At 39.9% G+C, this 27,972-nt stretch overlaps 1 protein-coding gene across 1 annotated transcript in view; it reads right to left on the reverse strand.

Moving 5' to 3' along the window:
* Positions 1 to 1,328: 1,328 nt before the first annotated feature.
* WWTR1 (WW domain containing transcription regulator 1) overlaps positions 1,329 to 27,972 on the reverse strand; it is a 131,878-nt gene continuing 105,234 nt past the window's right edge. The window contains exons 4-7 of the mRNA XM_033132018.1: positions 24,478 to 24,680; positions 10,499 to 10,632; positions 8,945 to 9,057; positions 1,329 to 4,735 (exon numbers count right to left, since the gene is read on the reverse strand). Coding sequence (XP_032987909.1) covers positions 4,551 to 4,735; positions 8,945 to 9,057; positions 10,499 to 10,632; positions 24,478 to 24,680 — 635 coding nt within the window. The 3' untranslated portion in view covers positions 1,329 to 4,550. The remainder of the gene's footprint in view (positions 4,736 to 8,944; positions 9,058 to 10,498; positions 10,633 to 24,477; positions 24,681 to 27,972) is intronic.

Here is a 27,972-nt window from a genome sequence, read left to right on the forward strand (position 1 = left end):
CAGAATCTATTAACATTTAAGATCACATACCTTTCGATGTAGTGAGTTCTTTCCTAGGAATTTGTCCTCTAGCCATATTCACACAAGAACAGGCTGTTTCCTGCAGCATTATTTGTAAAGGCAAAAATTAAAAACTACCAACTGCTACCAGTAAAGGACATCCATACAAAAGAATATTATTTGTTGTTTAAAATAATGAAATATACAACTATATGTACTGGCGTGGAACTATGACCATGAGATATCGGATATGTATTGCCTAGTGAGTGACTATACAAGTTACGTAACCTCTCCAAACCTCAATTTCTTCATCTGTACAGTGAGGATAATATCACTGAAGTAATAAGGTCGCTGTGCAGATGAAATTAGATAATATATATCAAGTGTTCTGCATGTGCCTGGCACACAGTAAATAATAAGTATTCAAAATATCATTGTTATTGTTAAGAGAAAAAAACGAAAGCTTCTAAAAAGCATGTATAATTGCTTTCCTTTTGTTAAAAAATCCAACGTATACTATAGGAAAAACATTTAAGGTTCATATCTTTTAAAAATATGAGATTTGGGGGATAGAGAATTTTCACTTTTTACTTTATACATAGTAGGATTTATAACATTTCCAACAACGAACACATGTTACCTTCACAGTGATAATGAAATATGGTTTTTAAAATGATAGAAGAGACTTAGACCCAGGAATGTTTTCATCAGCATCTCTTCCTTCTGTTGTTCAGCTGAATGCTTAAAAACACTCTTCAACTAAGAGTACTCTCATCTAATGTGTCTGTGCAGTGAAAAAGTTATCAGGACAGTGAGAATCAAGGGACTCAACAGAGAAAATGTACTGTCACAAGCACACAGAATGAATGGTGAGCTGTTTTTAGTTTTGACAAGAAGCTACACCATATTAATAATGGAGGAAAGACTGAGAATCCTATAGTTCTGACGTGTCTATCAAATCTGTGAGGGTATTGGAAATATGATTTTTAAAGTATATATATATTATATATATATTCACAGTATGATTTTTAAATTGTGTGTATATATATATACACACACACATACATATATGTGTGTATATATATGTGTATATGTATAACTTTTTTTTTTTAATTTCAGTGCGTCACTACAAATAAAGTGGAAACCAAAATTCTGTGGATATTTAGAATATCACAGAACAGGCATTTGAGCCAAAAAATTGTTTGCCTACAAAATTTTTTTTCTTTCATTCTCTGCCAGGAGGGTTACATAAGGCTCTCTCCAGTACCACCCAAAGCCCTCAGTAAAAGGAACACACACAAATAATAAAAAGACAAAGGGTCCAAGTGGAAATTCAATTGTATTTATTTTTCTTATACAGAATCAGAGAAGTAAAAACCAGTACCAAACTCCAGGTAAAATAAGAGTTTGATATGATTGATTGGGCTGCATACTTTCTGTACGCACAGCATTCTAAATTAAAAATAAACACACATATGTCATATTACAAAATGTAGAAGTAAATTTTTTAAAAGTTAAAGTACTAGCACATAAATGATGTAGTGTGTTAGGGAAACAGTCTCTTGTCAATCACCCATTTTCCCAATTAAATGAATCTACAATTTCCTTTTTTTAACAACTTTATTTTCCCCCATAAAAGTTGTACTTTCAAAAGTTACTTTCTAATTATGTCACGAGAACACAGCTGGTGACTAGCAACACCTCTCTCGCTCCAGATCACCTGCTTCGTCAGCAAGCTTTTCTACCATGCTGGGTACAGCACACTGTTTTACGTGCTTCTCGTATCGTGTATAATCAGTGAAAGAGACGGCATTTCACATCCTAATACTATGGTGAAACACTAAGAATGAATGAGATAGAACAGAGTTGCAAATAGATTTTGACAATGTATTTACTTCAAGAAAACGTGTTATATCAGGGGGGGGAAATTACCCTCAAAGAAAGAGCTCTGAAATTATTTTTCAATTTCAATTTTTAATATGCCTTTTCTACGGCAACACTATTGGATGAAATGTTGAAATTGATTGATTGATGTAGGACTAAAAAGACTAGATATCCTGGCAGTTGTTTTATAATAAGAAAAACAGTATAAATAGCACCTTATCATGATTCTGCAGGGGTTTTAACACTTACAATAATAGGAAATTGCCTTTAAAAAGTTGTTCTTACTTAAGAGTTCTAGCTTTAGTGTTCTTTAACAAAGGCCATACTTTATGGCCTGAAAAACAAACACAAAAAATTATATCTGGCTTTATGTATTAGTAAACACGTAGTCAGGGTCCATATTTAACTCTGGAAAAATATTTGTTATGTTCATTAATAAATGTTTTGACTAATTTCTCTAAAAAAATTCTTCTAGTGTTTTCTAATGCCACAAGCTTACTAGGAAATTACCTCTAAAAACTGATAATATAAATCATCGATGTTTTAACTACTTTTAAAAAAAGAGGGGTATCTGTTTCTTTTGCGTTTAATAACCTGAAAATGAGTCTATAAAAATATTTTTTAAAAATACAGTAACACTGCTCAGTTTTGTTAGGTCCCTTGTTTTTTGTGTTTTTTTTTCATAGAAAGAATGTACAACTCTTTTTGCAATTATTGCTAACAAAAGAGAAAAAGAAATAGTGATCCCTTCAATTTAGTAGCAACATCGACATCAACCCCATTTCTCTCAGAGCATTTAGAGAGAGAGGAGTCAGAGGAACATAAACCACGGGTCCTTCAGGAAAAAGAAATCACTTCATTGTGTTGGAAGCAACAGCGGGCTGCACTCGTCTGCCCCATGCTCAGCGTCAGCGAGGACACAGCCAGGCCACCCCTGCCCCACCCCTCCCACATAAAGTGCACTAAAGCCTTCTTTTCATCTGCAACAGTCTTTTGGTGTAAAGGTTGTAGCGGAAAATTGCTGTGTTGTTCTTTTGGGGCATCTCTCCTACCTCCGGCTTGTGTTGCTTCTGGGGTACTGTAACTTGTCTATTTCCATTTCACAACTAGTGCCCTTTCCACTATATTCCATAACCTCACGACTTCACCTCTGACCTTTTCACTTGCCTTCTTTCCAACAAGATAAAATAGAATCTGCCCTTCTGTATTCTGGTCGATTGAAAGGGGTCTTATTTAAGATCTCAAACAAATAAGCCCCCTTGGGAATTGAAAGTGTCCTCCCAGAGACCTGAATTAATAATGTCTTCTTAAAAAGAGATTAAGTTCATAGATTATAAATAACGTCAGATGAAAACATTAAACAGTTGAGGACTTCATTGGCAACGCAGGCAGAGTGCACGCCAGGCGAACCTGGTGCTCTCTCTCAGTCCTTAAAAGCTAATAAAAAAATCATTTTTGGTTACATAAAAGGTATCGAGTACATATTTCATGCCTTTTTATACCAACTGTAGCAAACAGGGTTAGAATAATATACTTAGGAATCCGTTTTACTGAATTGTTCAGAAACATGTCTCCACCATACACCCTCAGAGGGCATTTTTTTACACGTCAGTCAGAGATCTGCTTCATCCTTCAAATAGCTTCATTGATAAGACGATTTTAAACACTCGAAATCTTGAAAGCAAAACTGACAAGGCTTCAGAATTTAAAAAGCAACAGCTTACTGTGTGTGTCATCAAGTTGAAAGCTATGTTGTCCTGATGTTTTCAGAACAGTTTCAAAAGACAAAAATACAGTTGCCACCGATGTATCATAAACATTTGGCTGCCCTTTGTCATCAGCCACAAAATTATAGTGCTTTATACAATAACATCAAATTCTAAGCTGCAAGTTTTTTAAAAATCCAACTTGCGATTTTAAAAAGTTCTGTTTAATAAATGCTCAGAATTAGTACCAAACTGGTCTCTTTCAGAAGATCTGCAAGGTAGGAACTGTGACTAACGCTCTGCTACTCTCCCACTGGACGGACTAGCTGTCTAAATGCTATGCTGTAAAATGATGGAGGATAAACTCCAGTAGGACTGTGTGTGCCTTTGGAAATACAGAGTAACAAGAATTATCAGGACCAGCATGGATTCAAAACTACATTGTATTCCATACAGCAGAATTTTACTATCCATACAATGATTTTTAAAGCTCGGGTTAAATATTTAAAGCATTTGGTACTACTGTCATCAATTCAGTTTTTGAAACTGTCAATCAGGTTTAAATTGTGTACATTTCCTGGACCAGACCGCCCATCAGAAGTCACTGCCTGTGGTCAGCTTTTTAATGGTTTATAATCGATTGATATATAAATTTCAACTAACACCCATAAAGCTTAGTCATGGGGCGCAGAGAGAAAAATGGAGAAACAATTCTGCATAACCCACCACAGGAATGCAGGCTTGCATAAAATGAAAATAGGATATTTATTTATGTTTAACTTAATGTACTGTCAATCAAATCCAGGCAATGATTAAACTGGCCACATGGAAAGGAGGGAGCATGAGTCGTGGAGGCAGAAAGTGGTACGTACACCTGCAGACTTGCTCTGCTCCATCCCTTTTTCCAAGAGGCCCAGGAAATGTCAGGTCATGGCTGCACCCAAGTTACAATGGTATTGATTACAGCCAGGTTAGGAAGGGCTCGCTTTTGTTCAGAGCAGACTCTACATCATTGAAGAGGGGGATCAGATCTTCAGATTCCAAAGTTCCTAGGTCAACATTTGTTCCTGGAAGACAGTCAAGAAAATCAGGAAAACGGGTCTGCTGAGGATTGATGTTCATGGGTGTCTGTCCGGCATTTTCTCCTGTAACAGAATGAAAGGAAATCATTTCAACCCTTTTTTTAAGCTCTTGAAAGAGGGACAGTTCCAGGGTTAACATAGCTCTCATCTTCGTATGTGCTGTGCCTATGTTTAAGCAGATGATTATATTGCTGCTGGTTTACAATATTGCATCTCCGGGCAACATTTCAGCTCCCACAACTGACACTGAGTCGATGGTGCTTACTCCTAAGAGACGCACAGATGCCGGGTGAATCTTTAATTGCTCTGAGTAGACGTGGTCCAGAATGGACAGGTCCAGGGAGACAGGAAAGGAGCGTGTGAAGGCACTGTGACCCACCAGCTGTGCCTCCCCATGAAAGCGGCAGGAAGGGCTGTGTTGTGAAAGAGGAGAGAGGCCCTGCCTGTAATAAATAGCTTATCACAGGGCTATAATCTCAGGATTTAATTGTAGGCTTATATCTACGCATGTCCTCCCTTCTTTACATTCAAAGATGGTAGCGAGGAGTTTCTTTTAACCATGTTATTAAAAGGCTGTCTTCATTGATGGCTCTCGGGGTCAATTTCAAATCCTTTTAGAAGGTGGGTTCTGCAGAGCGTCTCCCTTCCCCCACATACGTACACCCCACAACTATCTACCTTTCTCACAGTGCCTATGAGTCACAATGCAAGACTGAGAGAGAAAGGTTCTTAGAAGTCTTCCAGTAAAAAAACCTGCTTTATTTTATTTTGTTTGTGTAGAAGTCTATTTCCTAAACCCATTTAATCACCTAATCCTATTTTGGCAGAATTTAAATCCTAATAGAGTCTACAGAACACAGTTGAAAAAATGCTGTTCTAGAGGAAAGTGAAATATCTGGGCTATGCCATAAAGAATACATGCTCTTTATGAATAACAGTGTAAGAAAAAGTGAACTGACTTTTGTGCCAGTAGGCTGACCTTTGTAGCTGTGTGAACTTACACATACATAACTTGTCTGACCTTCAGTTTACCTATCTGAAATTGGGAGTATACTACCTTCTCTTTTTAATTTTTACTTTTTATTTTTTTAAGTATAGTACCTTCTTCACAAATCGAAGTAAAACACCATGCTGTCTCTCATATACCCATGGCTCTGGGTACCATTCATACGTACAAACTCATATACATACAAAAATACAATAAATGTTTGTTGATTGTGCTGAGAGAAGGAAAAACCTTGGAATTCAATCACTGCTGATTACACAATATTAGAACAACTAGTTAATTCAAACAGCCCCAAACAATTTTCTGAAGGCATAAAATATCCCTCAAAGATTGAGAAGCATTGATAACTAAGGCCAGTTTCCACCATAGCATCATTTTTAAGAAACCCATTAAATCAGCTTTTGTGTCTTAAAAGTGCAGTAGCCTCTCTGAAAAGTACACATAGAAATTTCAGTATTCTGAGCAGAACTGCAAAGAATTCATTTTAACTATATGCATTAAATATTTTCCAAGGAGAAAAATTACATCTTTCCTAGAGATAAGGGAAACACAGTCAAACTTCATTGTGGTGAAAGCAAAGCTAAATGACTTTCCTATAACTCATAAAATACTGGTGATTCTTGATGATCTTTTACAGGATTTTCATTGCAAAAGGCAATAATTTAAAAAATTAAATCAAGTTCAACTATGTGACCTCAATACAACTACATGACCTGATGTTGAAAGACATCAAAATAGAAGAGAAAATCTAAAATAACTTTTTCCTACTTGAGTGTAACAGACAGAAGTACAGTTTAAAAAACTTACCTGCTCTGAAAAATTTTCTGATCTAAAGTGCTTGTTTTCTTCATCTCCAGTTACAATCATTCATCTCTACTGATTTCCCATTTTAACTTTTTTTTTTTAAAGGAGGGCACAGTGCACAGTGGTCCCTGTGGGGATCGACCCAGCAACCTTGGTGTTATCAGCACCACACTCTAACCAACTGAGCTAACTGGCCACCCCCCCCATTTTAACTTTCTAATAACTCAAGTATATACTTTTTAGCCAAACAAAATCTCTCTGTTTTAAAAAATTCCTCTTATCCTTTCTCCTCAGATGTGGAAAGTGTGAGGAGATAAGCGAAGGTCCTTTGTTTATGTGAACAATTTTAAAATATCCCTCTTTAGAGCAAGTTTATAATCTCATAGTAATCTTTTTGGTCTTTGCCATTTTATGCACTTAAAAAGTGGGAGAGACAAAAACCAGGCACTTCTTAAGAAAGTGTGATTATTTCCGAATATTCTGGAAGGATGGGTCACTTCTCAGGCTTTGTTCCTGCTGTTTCCTTTACTCCATCCTCACACCATGGCCAGCTGTTCTTTCCATGTGTGGTTTGCAAGGGGAGAGCTCAGCTGGCTTGTCCCCATTCAGCATGTGGCCAATGGATCTAACAGATCTTATCGGGACACAGACCTTGATCTGTCCACCCTCAGCTTTTCCTCATCTTGTTACCGTGAACTTCCATTTCTCCCCTTGAGTGGGGTTCTGCCTACTTCCTATAACGACTTCTCAGAGGTGACCCTAAACTCCGTGGGCTGATACTCAACCATGTTAACTCGGAAGCCTAACATTTATCAAGTTCTTTTGTACTTCACGTCAACCTTTTTAGAAGAAGGAGAGGAGAACTTTGGGCCGATCTCTGTGAACTCATGACTCCTCACAATTCTGTGACGTGAGCACATTACTCCTACTTTATAGGTAAGAAATCTGAGGCCCAGGGAGGTTACATCACTTACCCACAGTCACCACCAGGAAGTGGAGAAGCAAAGGTTCAATTTAGGTTGTCTGTCTGCGAAGACTATGTTCTTTTCAGGACACCACTTCTTTCTACATTTTGGCTTTAAAACATTACCTATTTACCCACTTGAGGTCATTTTTAAAAGCCATAGAATAGAATTCACCTTTTTTTTTTGTCCTAATGTCAAACTTAGATTTAGATCTCCTTAGTCTTTTCTTATTTAACTTTGCTTTTTATCTTTACTGACTTCCCAGTGTTTAAAAGATGAAGCAAACAATTATTAAACATAGGAAGGAGCCACTCCAATGAGGGCGAAATAAATCTCACACCAAAAAATAAAGAGAGAGATGAAGAGAGGGAGGGAGGCGGCAGGGAGGGAGAAAACTGAAGTAATAAAATGTAAAAAAACAAACAGTTCAAACTATTCCTGTGTGACTCCTCACGAGACATGCTGTGCAATCCTCTAAACACATAGATGACGGCCTGCAAGGAGACCCCGGAGCAGCTGCTCCAATAGTCCACCCTGGCTGGCTGAGTTTGACTCTTATTGGTCCAATAATTTAGATTCACAGCAGGAAGAGCAGTCACCAGGGGAGTGACTGCTCTTGGACAATAGCATTGGGGAAAGCAATTATGTTCATCACAGAACTATTAATTTTCTATCATCAGTGAGGACAGAGGAGGAACTTGCATGGAAAACTCCAAATAGTGGACACCTGTCCACTGTTGTTTATTTTTGGTTCTAGAATAGTCTGGGACTTTCGCACTTTGGTAATGAAGTCTAGATTTGGCTAATAAGACCAAATCCAGTTTTTGCAATTGGAGGTCTTACTTGAGAAGAGGACAAAAGGAGAGGTAACCAAGGAAGCCAGCTGAGGCCTGGCCCAAAGGCAGTGCAGGCTGGGAACTAGGTTACAGTCACCCTGACTCTTCTTTTTAATTGCTTGGGAAGGACATTGTTACCATGTTAGGACTTGGAACTGACAATTTAGAATCCTCTGAGTTGCTTAACTTTCCAAATTTCCACTGCCAATTGCCTCCCAAAGGCAGTGAATGACATGAAAAATTGGCATGTGGGTGGAACTATAAACCAGTACTACTTCTGAAGAGAAAAAGTGGCTCATACATTACAACTGAAAACCAGAACAGCATAAACATTCCCCTGCGGAAGGATGGCAAAGCAGACAGTGGTGTGTTAATGTAATTGCAAGCAAAGGGCTCTGCGAAGCAAGGATAAGCCAAAAAAAAAAAAAAAAAGGCAGAATTTAAAATCTTGTGCCCATATGTAAAAACTATATTTGTATAAACTATGGGGAAGGGGCTAGAGCTTATGAATAGTGCTTGGGGGGTTGGATGGCTTTTCAGTTGTCATTTTATGTTGTTGCTGTTGTTGAGATTAGTGTTTCTGGTTGGATTTCAGAATTGAGATGACTAAAACGATTTTAAAATGCAAATGCATTGCAGGTACCTGCAAGCTTTGCCCCACCTGTGTCCATCTCATCCACGTTGCTGAGGAAGTCCTCTGGAGTCGTCGGGACACTGTAGCACCCTAACCCCAGGCCACTGTCAGTGCTCTGCTCCCGCGAGTGATATGGCCCTCTGGAGAGCGAAAGATGGAGAGACATCAGTGTGAGCCCACTAAAGAAATTTTAAAACAAAAATACAATCACAAAAACCCTGAACTAGAGTAGTTCTGTCGTTTTGCCCAATTTTCCAGGGATGGAGACAGACTTTGCACCTTTTTAAAATTTTGAAACATACATCCCAATGTCAATGAAATTAATAAATTGCAAGCAAATAAAACTAGCCATTAATAGTAAATTGACACTGATTTCCTTTTCATCTCAAAATAACAATTTGAACAGTGTTCTCATATTGAGAGTGATAGCATTTATATAAATTTCTAAAAACAGAAAACAATATTGAATATTGCTTAAGGATACACACATTAACAGGTAACAAAACGCATAAAAATACGTGCAATGAACACATATTTGTGAATAGTGGCTACCACTAGGGAGGGAAGAAAGGAAAGAAACTGATTTCAGTGGTGTTGGAGATGAGTTTAAATATTAATTGTAATACTAATTTTTAAAAAATAAGATCTGTAAAACTATGGCAACTCTGGGTTTTGGGTACATGGGTAAATCTTATATTATTCTTTATACATTCTGTACATTTGAAATACTTTTAAATTGACAATTTAAAAACTCCTTTCTATCATTGTTTCAGCTACTATTTGTTTTCATCTCTCTCTCTCTCTCCCTATATTTAATAACTTTCATAATTGTATTTATTTGTTTGCCAGAAACCTCTGCAAGGGCAGAAAGGGCATAGGAAATAGAATACGGCCCTTTATTTGGGTTTAAAAGGCTACAATTAAGGTTGACTACTTCTATTCATGAGGATATTTCTGATTAAATTATCGTTTCTGTCTGCTTATATGTTTCCTATTTTAAAACATCTTCTCTTTGTTTTAATTTTATTGTGAAATAATTTTAGAATCACATACAACATGCAAAAGGAGTACAGAGTTCTGTGTATCCTTCCCGCTCTGAGCCAATGACATCTCACGTAACCATAGTGCAATGATCAAAACCAGGAAACGGACATCGTAAGATAGTATTAATTAAACTATAGACCTTATTCACATTTCACCATAAACATCATCTCTTAATTGTTATGTGCTCTATTTGTCGTGGGACATGCTTTTATCCCCCAATGGGTACATAAAACCCCAAGATTCTTCCAAATAATTCCTATACAACATGATCCCATTGAAATTGTAAGTTTATTCCCATTTTCAAATCACTGACTGAGATTCAGTCCATGGTATATCACCAATTTTTGAGTTTGACATTAAATAATGTAGATGACTTCCTCTGTTTTTATTTTGTCTGCCACCTCTCAGTACTTGCTTCTTCTAGCCTCACTCTAAACTCCAAGCTCCCTCCTTTTTTGCAACATAACAAAGACGCATCCTATTCTAGACCACAGAATAAAGAAAGCAAAAATCAGTGGCCCCAAAATGTTAACTTACCCATTCAGGAAAGGATCTGAGTTATTGTTCGTGATGGATCTCATGTCGGGGGTCATGGTAGGTGGGTTGACAGCAGCCTGAACCGTGGCCAGAGTCTCAGCTTCCATGGGGAGCTGTCTACAGAGGGCGGCTTCCTGCAGAAATGAGTCAGAGGGAGAGGCAAGAGTTATTCCCTCAGTCGAAGGATCAGAGCAAAGCATACTTCACAAGAAAACTTTTCACCAAATACAAAGCACTCTAATAAGTCAAAATCATCAGGAAATCATTAGTGTCCTTTCTCTGAAGAAAGTCTCACAGACATGAGTCACTTTCTCACATTCACAAAGTTAATGAGAAGCTCAGCAAAATAATATTTGCCCTCAGGGCACTTACAAAGCAACTCTTCCATCCATCCAATTGTTTAAAGACCCAAATCTCATAAAGTCCTCTCAAGACCCTCTCGCAGAGACCAGGCTATTTTTTATCCCAGGTGCTCAGACCAATTCTAAGTCAATGAAAGCAACTGGACTGACTCCTCTGGACTAACACGTCCATTCTGGTCTTTGCCACTTAGTGACCAGGAAAGCAGTGGGATTACAGGGTTCGGGCTCTACATTAAATCACATCTGGCAGTTTTTTGTCAATAGAAGAGCAAAACAACCAGTTAAAAATTTGTTAGTCAATCAGTTTTTCTCTTTGACTAATTATTTTGCGGACCTGACTGAAATGGCTTGAAGTTTGGGGAACCATGCAGATCGGATCCAAATCTCACTGACAACTGTTTGAGAGCATCTGGATTTCATTCGCAAAAATCAGAACGCTAGCATTATTTTTTTAAGCTAGCATGATTTTGCCAAGGAGAGTCAATCTGAAGATGTGACTGCAATTACTTTCTCTAGGTATAACCTCCATGGAGTCTCTCCCATTTTGACAAACATGACCAGATATCAGATTTCTTTCGAATTTGCTGCTGTTTCCAGAGAAGAATACTTCTCTGTTTATACTTGCGTCCAAAACCAAAGTGAGGTCCTTCCCATCGTTATGCCTATCAGTTGCCCACTTCCCAGACTAAAGGCATGGATCTGACCAACCCTCAAACCCCAAAACCATGGCTACCATGGCAAATCGAATATTTAGGCCATCTAAGTTACAATATCTTTGCTAGATCTGTTCCAGCCCTAACATGCTATGAATTTAGAGAGTAACTGCTGTCTAGACAAGTCTAGTGAAGTCATGGTTGTAAAAACTGTCGGTTACTAGAGTTCATTGCACTGTTACCAGGAGTTACGGTAGCATGACTCATTAACTTACACTGAAATAAACACCCCGGCTAGAAAGGGCTCCTGGTTCACTTCTGCTCATCTGAATTGCAAATAATCAGAATACTTACCTAACATTCATTTTATTCAGTTAATCCATAAAAAACAAACAAAAAACTAGAGATTTGTTTTTTAAAGATAATTTCAGTCCATCATTTAAATCTTGGAAGTACCTTCTGAATAAATCTAGAAAAATGGAATTATTTTCTTATAGTTGTTTTTACATGGCAGGCAGTATGCATGAGAAAGCGTATTCTCCAGCCGTAGCTGACCTGGAAGCCTCATACAAAAGAGCAGGGACTGACCCTGTGTGAGGAGCCGAGCGCTCACCTACCCCTCAAGCATACTCATACACTCGAACCAGTCTGCACGATATTATGACATCACCAAGTTAATGGCACACTTTCTAGTTCTTTATAAACTGGAAATGCAAAGATCTGTTGGGCAATAACCTTCATTACCCAAAAAAATTACCTTTAACTAGAATATTCCACTCTCCAAACATTATGTATAAATGTGGTACCCTTTCAACATACAAGTTGAAGAGATAGCCGCATTTCGTATTTGACAAAATCTTATCACTATATGTCTTAAGAATATTGGTTGAATTTGCAATTTCTAGGTGGTCTGTATTTAAATGTAAGAATCATTTCTGGAATTTCAGGGAATAAGAAAATACATACACTATACATAATGTATATGAATTGTCATCTGTAATGACTTTAATATGAAAATAAAATGTTTAAATTATAAGAACAAATAGATATAAACTTTCTATTTAACAGCTCTAAACTTTCCTCTTAATTTAAATTACTCCTGGTATATTTCAAATAAATACAATATAGATTTTTAAAAGAATGCTAGTATGTGGCTAAATATAGAAATAAAATTCAAAGGGACTATGTTTAATAATCAAAGCTGAAGGAATCTACACTATATTGGGGAAAACGTTTCCCTGTGTCATTTCACATCTGTTTCCTCTATTTTAAATTAAGGATAACCAAAGTTCCATTCTTCAGCATTGATGCTGTTTCTCTGCTTGGAAGACTTGACACTATCATCCTAAGCGCAATGCTACGTTCTGTCTGTAGGGGGCTCACAGTCTTATTTTCCACCTTCGAATGACTAACAAATGAGAAAATACAGAAAGACTGTTGAATGCACCTCAATAATAACCTTGAAATATAAATTAGGTTAGTCTGAGTTAGAAAGTTGTTATAGGGGGCAACACTTTCTCCAAGATCACTCCAAGATTATTCTTGGGTCACAAGTCATTCTACTCAGCAGCCAACGGGCGGTTTGCAGCAGCAGTTGGCCCCCTGTTGTAAACCTACCTACATGGTGGCCCAAACCCTGCGTGACAGCCCTGGCCACTTCTCCTCCTGTCTCTGACATGCTCCCCTCACTCACCCCTTTCCCACTGCTCCTCCCACTTCCCACATCTGCACCAACTGTTCCCTCTGCTTGTAACATGCTCCCAGATCTTCCCAAAGTTCACTCCCTCACTTAACGTCTGTTTCCTACAAATGACATCTCTTTAAAGATCGCATTAAATTGTCTTCATAGCAACTTATGTATTTGTTGTTTGTCTTTTCCATTGGAATGTAAGCTCCATGAGGGAAGGGATCTTATTTGTCATGTTCAGTCCTGTGTCCCCACTGCCTATAGCAACTAGGCACATAGTAGGTGCTCGATAAATATTTGTTCAATGAATAAATGAAAAATATTACTGGAATTCAAATGGAAATATTTTAAATTGTGATTAGTACTAAAAGAAAACGTAAACTAAGAACATTCAATTCTCATCTCCAACCATAAATATGAATGAAATAGCAGCCTATACTACTATAATCTCGACTAGCCAGGTGCAACCTCCATCCTCATGTAAGGATCCCACTGAACCCTTGCCTGCTCCTAGCACAGAGGATGAGCAGGAAGGCACAGTGGTCAGGAGCAGGGATTCCACGGCCAGGTGCTTGGCCTGGCCTGAACCACGGTCCTGCCATCTGCCAGCCAGTTATTTACCTCTGTGTTCCTCATTTGTAAAGTGAGGCTAACAGCTTCTACCCAATCGGGCTGATGTGATGACAAAGTGAGGTGAAACATATAAGGTGCTTAGAACACTTCACAACTGTTAATTCAATATTATTATTATTACTATTTTTATCGCATGTTCTGTATTCCAAAAACAGAAGCAAAAACAAAAATAAGCAATCTTAAAACTCACACTATTGCCTGGGACTAACCCATTTTGAGTGATTTGACACTTGTTCCTGGTCAACTTTGACCTTGCAAGGATCAAACTAAAGTGTGAAATTCTTCATGATGAGTCAGCAAGGCTAAGAAAACATTTTTTTTTTTTTTTAATAAGGAGAGGTTCATAAACCTTCTTGTATAACTTAAAATTAGTTTTTAATATAAATGGAGAAGGGTGAGAAGTTTCATTTCACTTAATTATGTTTTATAATATATATTCCATCTTTAGAATTTGTTAAAGTCTAGCCTTTTCTTTGAATGAAACCATTTTCCTATTTCTGCTCATGAATTCAAGGAGAAAAAAAAGGAGCACAAAATCCAAGGTTTAGAAAGAAAAGAACAAATCTCACTAACATATCCCTACCCAAACAAGAGAGAATTAAAAAAACAAAAAAAACAAAAAAACACAAAACTAAATTTGGTATAAAATTAAATTTTGGCTGCTACATGACACCCACTGCCCTTACAATGGGCAGAAATGAAAGACAAACACCTGACTTTAGTTTGACCAAGAAGCAGGCAAGACTGTTGGAACTAAAACAGCTGAAGCAAAGATAGAAGATGAGGGCACTGGACTAAGTGAATTGACGTGGAAATGGAGACAGTTGGCCAAGTCCGGTCTAAGACAGGACTCAGAAAGCTGACAGTGCAGCTGCCCTAACCCTGTGCTCTGTCCCCAGCTCTCTCTAGTTGGTGCAGGACAACAAATGCTAAGCTGGAGGACCATCCAAGACCACTGGTCTGTCTCTCATCTCCCACTTCCACTCTCGTTCAATGGGTCTCTTCACAGATCCTGTCCCAGTGTCCGCTCTACCCACCCCCACCCGGCCCTCCCAAACAAGTCTTCAGCATCCTAGACTCCTTAGCACTTTGGGTCCCTCTTCATCTAGCCGATCTCATCCACCACCTTTGTCAGGATGCCTTCCCTGACCATCATAACCACAGCAAGCCACTAGCTTCCCCCTCTCCCAGTCCTGAACTCCTAAATAAACACATCCAGCTGCGGTCTGAAACCCCACATCTCCCAAAGTACTCCCCATCTGGCCCAAAGCAGCTCTTCCTACTAACTTCAAGCTTTCTCTTAGTGCCATCACCACCTGTCCCGGCTCAAAATCCAAGTCAACTGACTTCCTCAGACTCCACAACGATTCCTTCATTTATTGAATTTTTTTTAGATGCTATGGAGACTACCAGGTGCCAGATACTGTTCTCAGCAGCAGAAATACAGCAATGGGCCACACAGACCGTGCCCTACCTCATGAAGGAGTGTACAGGGGGAGGTCGGGGAGGCGGGGGGAGACTATAACAAATAATGATGGACAAGGGCCAAGCTTGTGGGTTCCATCCCCCGGATAGCCCCATGCTCCAAACCTCCTCTCCATCTCAACTAGCAGGATATCTCTAGATAGTTCAACCAACCTTCCTACCTCCAAGTCAGCCTCCACAGGTACGGCTGCGTCCATCCAGGTCTCTGCTCTACACTTTGCTGAGATCTTTACAAAAAGTGATCAGAGGAGAAAAATCAGGATGGGCGGGGTCTAGGTGAAATGTCCTTTGAAGAAGCAGGGGACTGTTTAATAAGAGAGACGTAGGGGCACACCTTGGCTCTCAAACTATTAATGGACTATCACATGAAAGAAGGAAAATCCCTCCTTCCCAGGTTGGAGGTCAATATGATGAAGAGTTTTCTACTTAGTAGTCCATTCACAATGAAGCTGGCTCTTCTCAGCTCTCTGGGGTACTGACCCCCGGAATTCCCAAGCAGGTGTTAAAGGTTGAATGCTATTACATATGTCCAGCACTTCGCATGGGAACAAAAGTATCCTTGGAATCAGAAAGATTGGAATTCAAATCCCAGTTCAGCTGCTCCCTAGCTAGTCCCTCTTGGACTAAATTCCTCACCTTTCTTGATAGTTCGTTCATCTGACTCATGTTGCTGGGCTGTTATAAAGATTAAAAATATATTTATAAAGAACCTGGCAAAATGAGGCAGTCAATAGAATGAACTACCATTAGTGGAAAATGTTTTAGGAGGCAGAGATATTGGCTAATATTTGCATATCGCTTACTATGTGTGAGAGATATTCGCTAATATTTGCATATTGCTTACTACATGTGAAGCGCTGTTCTAAGCACTTCAATACACTATTTTATTTCATCTTCATGACAGTCCAACTGTTTCCATTTTACAGATGAGGAAATTGAGGCATTGAGAAATTAAGCAACTTTCCCAAGATCTGGCTCCAGAGTCTGTTTTCACAGCCACCACACAGACAGTATGGCAGAGGGAGGAAAGCCGAGGGTTGAGGTTGGCAGACTTCACGTTTTGAGCCCTTTCCCCTATGGGCTATGGGACTTGGGCACGTTACTTCATTTCTCTGGGCCTGTTTTCCCAGCTCTGAAATGGAAATACCAACCCTCCTCCTTCCTTCAGACAGTTTAGAGGAGGATTTAATGAAACTAACCTGTTTAACTTTCCTGAACACAGTTAACTGTCCTGAATTAGGAAAGAGATTGAAGGGCATGTACTCTGTGATCCTTTTCAACGTATATGGGTGGAGTTAGTATCCTGGGAGTTTACAGCACATCAAGCAAAGTTATAAGTTCAGGTTTTAAAGGCCAGTTTCAGAAAGATCTGGAAAGCTGCCCCTAGTAACCCCACCCCTCCTCTCTTCCACCACAACTTATTTTTTCTCTAGATCCAAGCTGAGTGTGGAAAGATTGCTGCAAAATGAGGGCTTGAGAATCTTTTTCGAAGTTTGTGGCGAAGCTCGTGGTCATCCATCTAGCTCCCTGAAATGAATAATTATATGTGGATTAAAAAACACCCTCTCGTAGCAGCTGGGGAAGAGGGTGGCGTGTAAAATAGCTGGAGGGGTGAGGGATATGAAAATGCTGATTTATAAGTTGAAGGTGTCCCTGGAAGCAAACCTCAAAGCTCCTTTCCTTCCAGCTCCCCACTGGCCTGCAGCGTGCCCAAGGAATAAATCAACAGAGGAGGTGAGAAAGTAAACAGCAGTTGAAAGCATCCTGCAGCCCCATCAGTCCTTGGCGGAGGGGAAGCCTTTGCTAGCCAGCTCCTGCCCTCACTGGAATGTACTTCAAAGGGAAACGAATGACAATAACCTCTTCTGAGGGTGCCCTGCTTGATACAAGTGTGTGTGGCCAGGGATTCTACAAAAATGGAAGATTGAATTGTTTTAATTACAAAGGGTGGGGTGAGGAGAAACAAATGAAAAAAATAACATAAAGACAATATTTTGAAATCCTAACATTAAAATAGTTCTTCTGGTACAGAGAAGCTGCTCTCTCTCTCTCTGCCAAAACCCTGAGGAACTTCAGAGGCAGAAAGCTGAATTATTTACCTCCTTTATAGGGGGAAAAAAAAATCCTGATGTAAATTTCTTTTTAACTCTGTGCCAAAGGATTCTAGAAATTCATTGTCACATTTCCTGGAGCCTCCCTTTTTGAAATACTTCATCACACATGCTCAGCTGCCATGCCAGACTGTCGCTATGAAAGAACGGTTGGAACTCTAACACGTTTGGGAAGACATTGGTTGAGTCTGTAATTATTATCCACAGCCTGTTTGCTGCTCTTTTAATACAGGATGTGTATAACAATGCTGTGTTATTCCATAATCTCTGCTGTCCCTTAGAACCACATTAAGGAAAATATTATAATTTAGATAGTGTACTATAGTCACAGCATAACTTCCATGACACTCTCTTCACTTAAAAAAAATAGTTGGGGCCGGCCCAGTGTCTCAGGCAGTTAGAGCTCCATGTTCCTAACTCCGAAGGCTGCCGATTCAATTCCCACATGGGCCAGTGGGCTCTCAACCACAAGGTTGCCGGTTCGATTCCTCGACTCCTGCAAGGGATGGTGAGCAGCACCCCCTGCAAGTAAAATTGAACATGGCACCTTGAGCTGAGCTGCCGCTGAGCTCCTGGATGGCTCAGTTGGTTGGAGCGCGTCATCTCAACCACAAGGTTGCCGGTTTGACTCCCGCAAGGGATGGTGGGCTGCGCCCCCTGCAACTAGCAACGGCAACTGGACCTGGAGCTTAGCTGTGCCCTCCACAACTAAGACTAAAAGGACAACAACTTGACTTGGAAAAAAGTCCTGGAAGTATACACTGCTTCCCAATCAAGTCCTGTTCCCCTTCCCCCAATAAAATCTAAAAACAACAACAACAAAACATGCATCTTAAAAAAAACAGCTGAATGGATTTTCAAATGGAATATTTCTTCATACCTTGGTTATCTTATTAAGATCAGAAATGAGAAGCTGCCTTTCCTCTGTGCAAACTTGGTGAACCTCCACTGAAAATGTGTTCAGTTCATAATATTTTCAAAAAGGTCCTTTTAAAAAGACTTGAATTGACATTATTTCTCCACAACATGAGAGCACCAGGACATTTTAGAAAATGATTATTTCGGGGACTTGCAGGCAAATAAAATATTTGACGGAAGCCAGAATGGAAGCTCTGTGAGGGAAGGACAGTCAGTCTGTTCACGGCTCTGCATTTAGTATCTGGAACACGTGCTGAACAGTGAATGAATGAACTTAAAAAGCCAGGCAGCTCAAGAGGGGTTTACACATCTGTTCACCATGGTCTCTCATGTGCAGTCAACCCTGAGAGACCTAATTCTATGAAATCCTTTTCTAAAAGTTAAATTATAGCTTCTGTTCTGAGGATAGGACTTTACAAAATAGCCACCATTTATGTTTCAGGATCTGCTAGGATGTGACACTTTTAACCTCTGTAAACAGCTATTATTCACATGACAAAAAACAGACCTCAGAACCTTCCCCCAGACCAGAGCTGCTCACAGCCGGGCGTGTCCCTCCCCAGAGCCCTTGGTCAGGAATGGTTGTGAGAAGCCGGCCAGCTGGCCAGCAGGACCCAGGAGTGGCTCTCAAGCCCAAAAGAAATCTGTGAGACCTGCCAAAAAAATTCTGCAGCCGAAGCCCAAACACTCTGTCCAGGTCCCTGTTGGCCTGGCAACCAGAGGCCGGGCTTAGTCAGCATTTTTGTTTGACAAGCTTCGTTCTCCTGACCACTGAGACCCAATTAAGAAAAGGATGGGGGTAAAAGCAGTGCTGACATGTGCTTGGGAACAATGAACGGTTTCTCAACAACGCAGCCCCTGAGAAGGGACACGGGGGCTTGAAGGCTTCTCCACGTAGGTGCCTCCCAGGCCCTGAGCACTAACGGGAAGTCCTCAAGGTTAAAATCTCAGAGGCAGAGGCCCCCCCCCAGCTTCATATTTACATGAATAATACACACGAAAAGAAACACTCTCCTCAGATAAAGCCATGAGTCTGTTTTCACGTCAAGAAATTGTTCTTTCAGATATGTAAACAGGGACTGAGAAGCCTGTTTCTCAAATTCTCACTACTTACTAAAATTTTCCATTTCATTGGGTAAAGTTGCAAACATGCCCTTTATGATATTGAGCAAATACTCTGTTGACTGTTAAGCTGTAACAGCAGAATATTCTACAGTCATTGTGGGCATGTGTGGCTCGTGGTATTTTAAAATTTCTGTCTAGCTCTGTTGTAGGAAGGATTCCAGGCAGCTTAGCACAGATCCAACCAAACTGACAGCACAACTCCCATAATACAGAATAAAGAAATGACTTCCCAATATATTAAGAAGAGATAACGAAAGAGTAGTCTGATATGCTACTAATTTTGTTTTAAAACACAAAGTGTATACACAGATACAGAAAAAGACTGAAAAGAAATCATCATCTTCACAGCTGCTAAAAAGAAGATGAGTGATTATTACGTTCTTCCTTGGTTTTTGAGTATCTTAAATAGTTTCTATAAGGAATGTGTTTTGTCTTTGTTATTATTTTTATTTATACACAGTTCTGACAAATACATCGTTATGAAACAGCCACCGAAACCAAGATATAGAACTGTGCCATCACCCCCAAATTCCCTTGCGCGGCCCCTTTTAGTCAGACCCTCCTCGCTCACCCCAACCCTGGCAATCACTCACCTGTTGTCTGTCCTTATAGTTTGGCCTTTTCCAGAATGTCATATAAATGGACTCATACAGTATGTAGCTTTTTGGGGTCTGGCTTCTTTCACTTAGCAAAATGCTTTCTTTTATCTCAATCAGGGTAAAAAAATAACCCCTAAATTATATTTTTAAAAGCTAAAAACACTTATTGTTCTACTTTAAAAAAAAGGAAACAGAAAACCTCTACAAACTGAATTCTAATTTCTTTCCTAAAAATATAAAGATATCAGGAAGTACAGCTGCAACTGAGATTGCTTTGTTTTTTAGGGTTGCCATTTCTCTGATCAACCCGAAGCTGCCTCACAGCCTTTTGGGAAACTTAGCAAAAATAAAACTCTCATTATCATGGACAACGGAGAAGGTCTGTCATGAAAGTTCACTCTCCACAACGTCTGTGACAGATGCCTGCTGAAAGCAGGGGAAGATCCACTTTCTTAATAAGGCAGTGTACTCCAGACTTGGCTGGGACCCCACTCGCGCCCTTGTGGCACCCCTCCACTTGGAGCGCCTGCCACATTCTGAGATAATTCACCAATTATCAGAGACAAGTCGTTCAACGGTTTTTACAGCAGCCAACGCTGTACTGTAGGGACCATTTATAATGAAAATCTCCTGCTTCGGAAGATTCCTAATTGGGGGAGATACTAAACCTCATGGGCTCTTTGATCCTAATTCTGTAGCTTCAGACACTTGGTCTGAAGGGCCACTGAAAGAAGGAGGAGGAGGAGAAGGAGAAGGAAAATGGAGGAGGAAAAGGAGGGAGGAAGAGGAGAAGAAGCATCTTATTCTCACTTTCACAGAACTCTGTGCTCTGCTGTATCTGGTCCCCACTCCAGTAATGAAAGTCAAACATCGCAGCCGCCTGGACCCCATGAAGTCGGGAATGGTTTGAATTCACCCGTCTGGCCAGCATTTTGGATTCGATTTAATCATTTTGTCTCCTTTGTTAAAATATAAGTTATCTGAGGGCAGCCATGTCCCATTTATCTTTTTGTTATCTTCCATTCCACTACGTAAATAATATTCCATTCCACTACATAATAAAGGAATGAGGAGATAAAGGAAGGAATGAAAAAACATTCTTCTATCATGAAATAATGGAGGTTCGCTTTAGACCTATAATCAGACTTTCCTCAAATTCATTTTGTTAATATCCTGACATGATTTCAGTGACAATGAGTTAACATTTGAGCCCTTGGCATTATGAGGTATACTTCAGATTGTTTAACAAGGACCGAGGAATGGTTTTCTCCATGGCACAGTATCAGCTGAAGGGTTAGCGGCATGGAAGAAGGAAGAAGGAAGAAAGAGGAGGAGGAGAAGGAGAAATGAAACAGAATTATCTGTAGCACATAGTTTATAAGGAGCTTTTACATTTATCATATATTTAAGAATGATAAAAAATATAGATAAAATGATAAAAATATAGAGTAGTGATGACTTCCCAAGAATTAGGGGATAAATTCATCAACTTACTAAATTTACCCACCTCCCTTCCTACTACAGAGATAGAGCATAAACATAGGATGGGGCCGCTCTCCTAGAAATTCTCCCTCGATAGCACTGCAGGTAGGTGGAGGCCTGCCTGCAGGGCGAGGACCCTGTGAAGACAGGATATACACCTAGGGCCCTCCTGCAGGCAAGAGGAGAGCCACGGGAATTACTGCCCAGTGAGCTGAGGATATTCGGACAGTTGTTGACAACCGAGGACATTGGAGAGGGTCAGGATGAACATACGGAAGTCTACAGACAATCTTCAGACCTCATCAGGACCATCAATTGCCTCCATCCCTATACATTTCTACCAGATGCTGGAAGGTAGCTAACAGGTGAGCCAAATATCACTTTTACTGCCAATCCATTTCCCTGCCCCTGCCCTGACTTAAGTGCAAACGGTGAGGCAGAAAATCACCAAAAGGAACAAGATGACAGACGTGATCCACACCTGACCAATCAGGCATCTTGGCAAATGCCCCAGAAAACTATCATAGAACACTCCACCACCGTTTGTTGTATGGACTTAAATAACATCTTTGACACCGAGGAGCAGGCTGCTTCTGGATGGGGAACAAAATCTTCCTCAATTAAAAAGTCTTTTTAGACCTTTTTCCTATATTCCATAATAAAAATAACATGATATCCACCATCTATTACATCTGCTTATCCTCCTAACTAAACACGCGCACGCACATACACACACACACACACACACACACACACACACACACACACACACTGTCAAAGCTAAACTATGTGAGTCACTGTGAACAAATTTGGACAGCTTTTCTCCCCACTGTCCTACACAGTGGAATTACATACCATGAGGCAGCAAAATGCACCCAATTCCACAGCCTCTAGGGAACTAGAGGATCAGCATTTAGGGAACTTGTTTGGCATTTCTGTAATATGAACCATCAATACTACATTCTAGTTCAAAGGCACCTATGGTTGGAACAGAGGAAACAATTTGGGGCACTTTTTCCCACCCGTTTTCAGAAATACTTTCTGTGGGAAAGAAGGAGGTGGGGCAAGAGAAAGAAACACAGAAAGAGGTAGAAACTGAGAGGACCATTCCTGTCTGCAGAATGGTCATGGCTTAGTACAAGAAAAAAACTCACTAAAGTTCATTTAAATATAAAACTAAGAGAAAACTTATAACTGCTACTATAATATTGTTTCATTTACTTTATATTATCAAATAGAAAATTATTCCAAATGGAATTATTATCCAAAGACAGAAAACAGTAATACAATAATTTCCTCCTGAGAAATATGATACTGTTTATCTAAAAACAGTATAAACAACTGTTACCCTGAAATAACCATGAGAGTTCAGACATAAATCCTCAGGGTAAAAGGCACAATTGTAGTTATATTGTAAAGTTGTATCCCTCAAATTTAGAGGATAGTTCAAGTGAATAACAAAGCACAATTTACATTCATTCCTCTCATTTTCAAAGACTACGTCTAAGGGATTATTTTAATTCACCATGATTTTTAAGCTTCACACAGCATAGATACTTTGTATCTTAGAATTTATTTAATGAGAAACACATTATTCATTTATAGAAGTCAATGTATATATTTTTAAAGTATCATCAGTGTTTACCCTTATATCCCCAGCCCCCTGTAAGAAAACTCTCTGGAACAGTTAAAATTAACTTACTTCCTTAAAAACTAGTGGAAGGAAGCTACCCAGGCATCTTGCTTCATGTGAGTCATAAAGCAAAGTCCCAAGAATCAGAACAATAAACTGAAGGTTTCCTCCCCAAAATGTAGCCAGCAAAATTTATGAGACCCAAAAACATGTGCTACGCTAGTTTAGCATCTCAGAAGAAAGAATTCTGCTCTTGCAAAGCAGGGAGAAAACTTTGGGTTCCTTCAGGGATTCTCTTTACTCAGTTTCTGAGGTATAGTCCTGCGCCTGACCCACTGAGGACACAGCAACACTCTGTTGACTGACTGATTGAATAAATGAATGAAGGCAGTAGGGCACAAAGATGCCTGATCAACGCCCAGCAGCTGTGCAGACCACTCTATCAGAGTCCAAATGCAAACCGTTTTCCTTTCTCATTCTCCCTCAGTTTTCCCTTTTTCTCATGCTCCATGGCGGATCAAAGCTGTTTGTAGATTCTTTGCCATTTCTTCCACGGAACATCCCCTCTGCTACCTGCTCTAATGTGGGGTGCTCTCTGACTGCTTTGACCAAGAGAATATGGCAGAAGTGATTCTGTGACAGTTTCTAAGACACTGGCAGCTTCCATTCCCTCTTAAAACATTCTGTCGGGGAGACCCAGGCTGCTATGCAATATGCCCCACTAACTCTGAGATTGTCATGCTAGAAATGCCATATGTAGATGCTCCAGGTTTTGGTCCCAGCTAAGCCCATTCTTCCAGCAATCCTCACCATGGTGCCACACTCTTGAGTAAAGCCATCTGGGACCCTCCAGCCCAGCCTGCCCACCAGCCGAATACCACAAGTGAGCTCAGGCAATACCACAGAGAGCAGAAGAACAGTCCAGCTGAGCCCTGCCTAAATTCCTGACCTACAAAATGGTGTGATCACATAAAATGGCTATTGTTTTAAGCCACTAAATGTTGGACTAGTTTGTTACACAGCAACAGATAACTGGAACATATTTTTTCTCTCCTTCTAAAGACTCGCAGTGGAAGCCAAAGGCAGCCATGCTGGTGTAGCTAGTCCTTGTACTGTAAGGGTGGCCATGACGGCAGTGCAGGCAGATGATGGGAGAAGAAACTGGATTCTACTCATGAGGTTTGGGGCTTTTCATGCTTCTTAGAGAAAGATTGACCCTGATGGTCAGCAGCGACCTACCCAGTAGCTTTGGCACCAAAAAGCAGGAACCCCCCGGGATCCCGGAGCTCACCTGCCTCATGAGCTCCTCTTGGCGCATTCTAATCCTCTCTCTCTCCATCTGGATCCTCTGAAGCCGAAGTTTCTGCTGCTGCTGCTGCTGAGTGGTCAGCGCATTAGGCACAGTCATGAGTCCTGCTGGTGGGTTCTGAGCTGGGTGGTTCTGCGGGCTCAGGGTACTGGGTGCCATCTGCTGCTGGTGTTGGTGATTCATCACTACAGGTGGGAAGAACATACGGGCGATTAATGAAAAGGGCCTACAACACCTTATCAAAAAGAGACCATCAGAATGCATTGTGCTTTGGAGTATAGATTCCTGAGATTCCTTCCAAAGTACTTTCCTGTTAATCATTACTGTTTAAGTAATTATTACCTACGTTCAATTCATGGAGACTCAGATACTGGCCCCATTCCTGACTCATTTAGTCTCGGCTTTGGTGCCCGGTTTCACACCTTCCTATGTCTAGGGTACATTTTAAGCCTTTCAGAGAAACATGGAGTTCAAAAGTAAATTCCACAAAGGTCACCACAACATAAATGAGATCATTTCTCTAGAACACCTGGGTGTGTGTGCACTCTCTCAGACAACCTGTACGTTTATGGCAGAGCTAAGGAAGCATGCGATCACTGATTCATGCTGCATGCACAATAATATTTAGGATGAATGAGTGAATTGACAAGAATCATTTAAAACACAGCACCTTGATTAGAAACCTATATACCCCGCTAAAGATCTGTTAAAAAAGCAGGACCCTGCTAAAGATCTGTTAAAAAAGCAGGACCCTGCTAAAGATCTGTTAAAAAAGCATGCCCCAAAGAAGCATGAGGTAAGCTCAGGAACAAATAATTGATTGAGAAAAAATATTTCCATTTTTGCAAAGAGAAAAACTAGTGAGAAAAAAATTACTAAAAATGTCAACCATGTTTGAGATTGGATAAATGCACTAAAAGTGTTTTAAACTTTTTAAAGATTTTCCATTTATCTGCATTTACCAACATTTTAAATTTTAGTATATACTATTTCACTTTAGAAAAGAATTGAAAAATCCTCTATTAAATTCTATAATTAGTATTCTCACACAAAAATACATTTTAAAAAGTGCTAGTTTTTCTCAAAATAGTTTACCCGTCAAATTTGCTTAACTTCTGCTTTGGCAATATCATGTAATAATGAAAACCATGTTTTTCACTCTGTTTGTTCCTAGAGCAGAGCCAAAGGGAACAACTTATAATTGTATATATTTTCTTCATTTCTGCGGAAAAAAACTCAATTTTTACTATATTTGGTATCACTACCTTCCAAAGATAAAATTATTGGCATATTTTACTTAAAATCCAAATATTTCAGATCTTTATTTTGCTATGAACATTATGTGGAAACGTGTTTTATAACTCAATTTCCTTAAATGAATTTTAAAGTAGCCTAATCGATTATGCAACAAATGGATGTGTAGATGACACTCACACACATACTTCAAAGATAGTACCAATAATGAAGATTTTCTATAGAAGAATTTATTTCTATTTATTTCCTTAAGGAACAATTCCATGGCAGGAACTTCCTCCAGCTCAAGGAAGAGGTGGGTAGAAATATTCTTTTAAAAAAAAAATGCATTTATACATTCACTCAAATCTTTATTGCATTCCCACTCTGTACCAGGCCCTGGACTTGTAGTGGATAAACAGCTCCTACCCTCACAGGAACGAACAGACTGTTGGAAGAAATGTGTGAAGAAATGAGGTGGACTGTTCCGTGTGGCTGTGGAATGCTAGAATGTTAGGCTTTGTAAGGGACCTTGGAGATTATCTAGTCTATCCCTTCATTTTATGGAAGAGACACTGAAACCCAAAGAGGTGAAGGGATGTACTCTGCTTAGTGGCAGGTAGAACCGTGGCCAAAGTGGAGGCCTCCTGAGACCCCCTGCTCTTTCGACCGTCCTTGGCTGCCCTCTGCTTCACCTTAGACTGAAGAACAGGAAAAACTGCTTAAACTGAGAGCAACCCTCAAAACACAGTTTGCCTTCGATTGCAAAGAAGTACCACTAAGACAGTAGGTCATCAGAACCGGGCCCAGGGCCCAAAGGCTCTCCAGGTAACTAACAGGAAGGGTTCAGGGAAAGTTTGGATAGATTGACAGTTCTCTGCTCAATCCCAAGCTACCGAAGGGGAAGGTCAGAATACTTGGAAGTATTCTGCCTAAACAGTTGAGGTTTCCCTTCCTGTATTAAGCCCACCACAAAGAATTCTCACCTCCTGGCAGCAGCCCTGGCACAGAGAAAGGCTCAGTAAATGATGTGATGACTGAATGAAACCACCTGGGCATTTCTTATGTTCTCAGCTTGAGAACAGAAAACAAGAAGTCGTGACTGATGCCAAAATATCTGAAATGAGTTGTTTCATTTCTATAGCTTGTTAGAGCATAATTACAATCTCTATTTGAAGGATTGAGTAGGAGGTCAGGGATTGTGCAGACACTGTGTCACAGGGAAAAAGTGCACTTAAGTACAGATTCAGGCGAGACAAAGTCCAGATACGCAGAAGAGTTTATTCATTAGACCTCTCTCAGGCCAAGGGGAGGAAGCGTGTATGGAAAAATGGTGATTACTTCCAGGCATAGTCCTTTCTGAACCTTGTGAAAAATTAGGCTCCTATTTCTCTGATATAACATACAATAGACAAAAAGCTGCCCAATTGCATCTAAAAGAAAAATGTGTAAATTGAGTACTTCCAATATCAGAAATCCTCAGGTTAGGAAAAAGAGGTTTGAAAAGGTTAGGTTTTTTTGCTGGCAGTTCAGAGGTTACTGACGCTACACTAAGTATTATAACTCCGATACTTTGAAATATTTTAAAAACTGACTCAGGTCTGGTACCTTACTGACGTGACAAATAACTTGCAGCAACACTATCTTCAGTGACTTGGGAAGACTGCCGTGTCAGTGTACAAAATCCTGCACCAGGTTTACTGACAGCAGACTCTGTTACTCAACTCCACACAGCAACCAGATACTCTCGGCAGATTCTACTGATGTCTGCATACTTATCTGGGGGAGTTTAAGCCTTGGAGAAGAGCTCTTCCAAAACCACACCCTTGCTAGTCTTCCAAACACCAGCCCTTACAGAGATGTCCACGGGGAGCAATGGGGGAGACGTTGCTTTCTTCCACTTAATTTAGATTTGACCATTCAGACTAAACATCTCCAGTCATTAACTGTAGAGACTGAAAAACAGTGGAACATAGGCAATGGCTTTGTTTTCAAAGTAAGGCACACACAAAAACACAGAAGTTTGTAGGAGGATATTCACGGCAGTACAGTCTACAATAGCAGGAGACTAAAAATGATGTTGCCAATGGGAGATTCTGAGCCATTCAATCTGAGGAACTCTACATTAACTATTGCGAAGAATGAGGGCGCTCCGTAGGTACTCATATGGAACAATCTCTAAGAAACATTGCTCGGAGGGGAAAAATCCAAGGGACAGAACTATATGTACCGTGTTTCCCTGAA

The sequence above is a fragment of the Rhinolophus ferrumequinum genome, chromosome 2 (assembly GCF_004115265.2).
Source record: "Rhinolophus ferrumequinum isolate MPI-CBG mRhiFer1 chromosome 2, mRhiFer1_v1.p, whole genome shotgun sequence".
NCBI classification, from domain to species: domain Eukaryota; kingdom Metazoa; phylum Chordata; class Mammalia; order Chiroptera; family Rhinolophidae; genus Rhinolophus; species Rhinolophus ferrumequinum.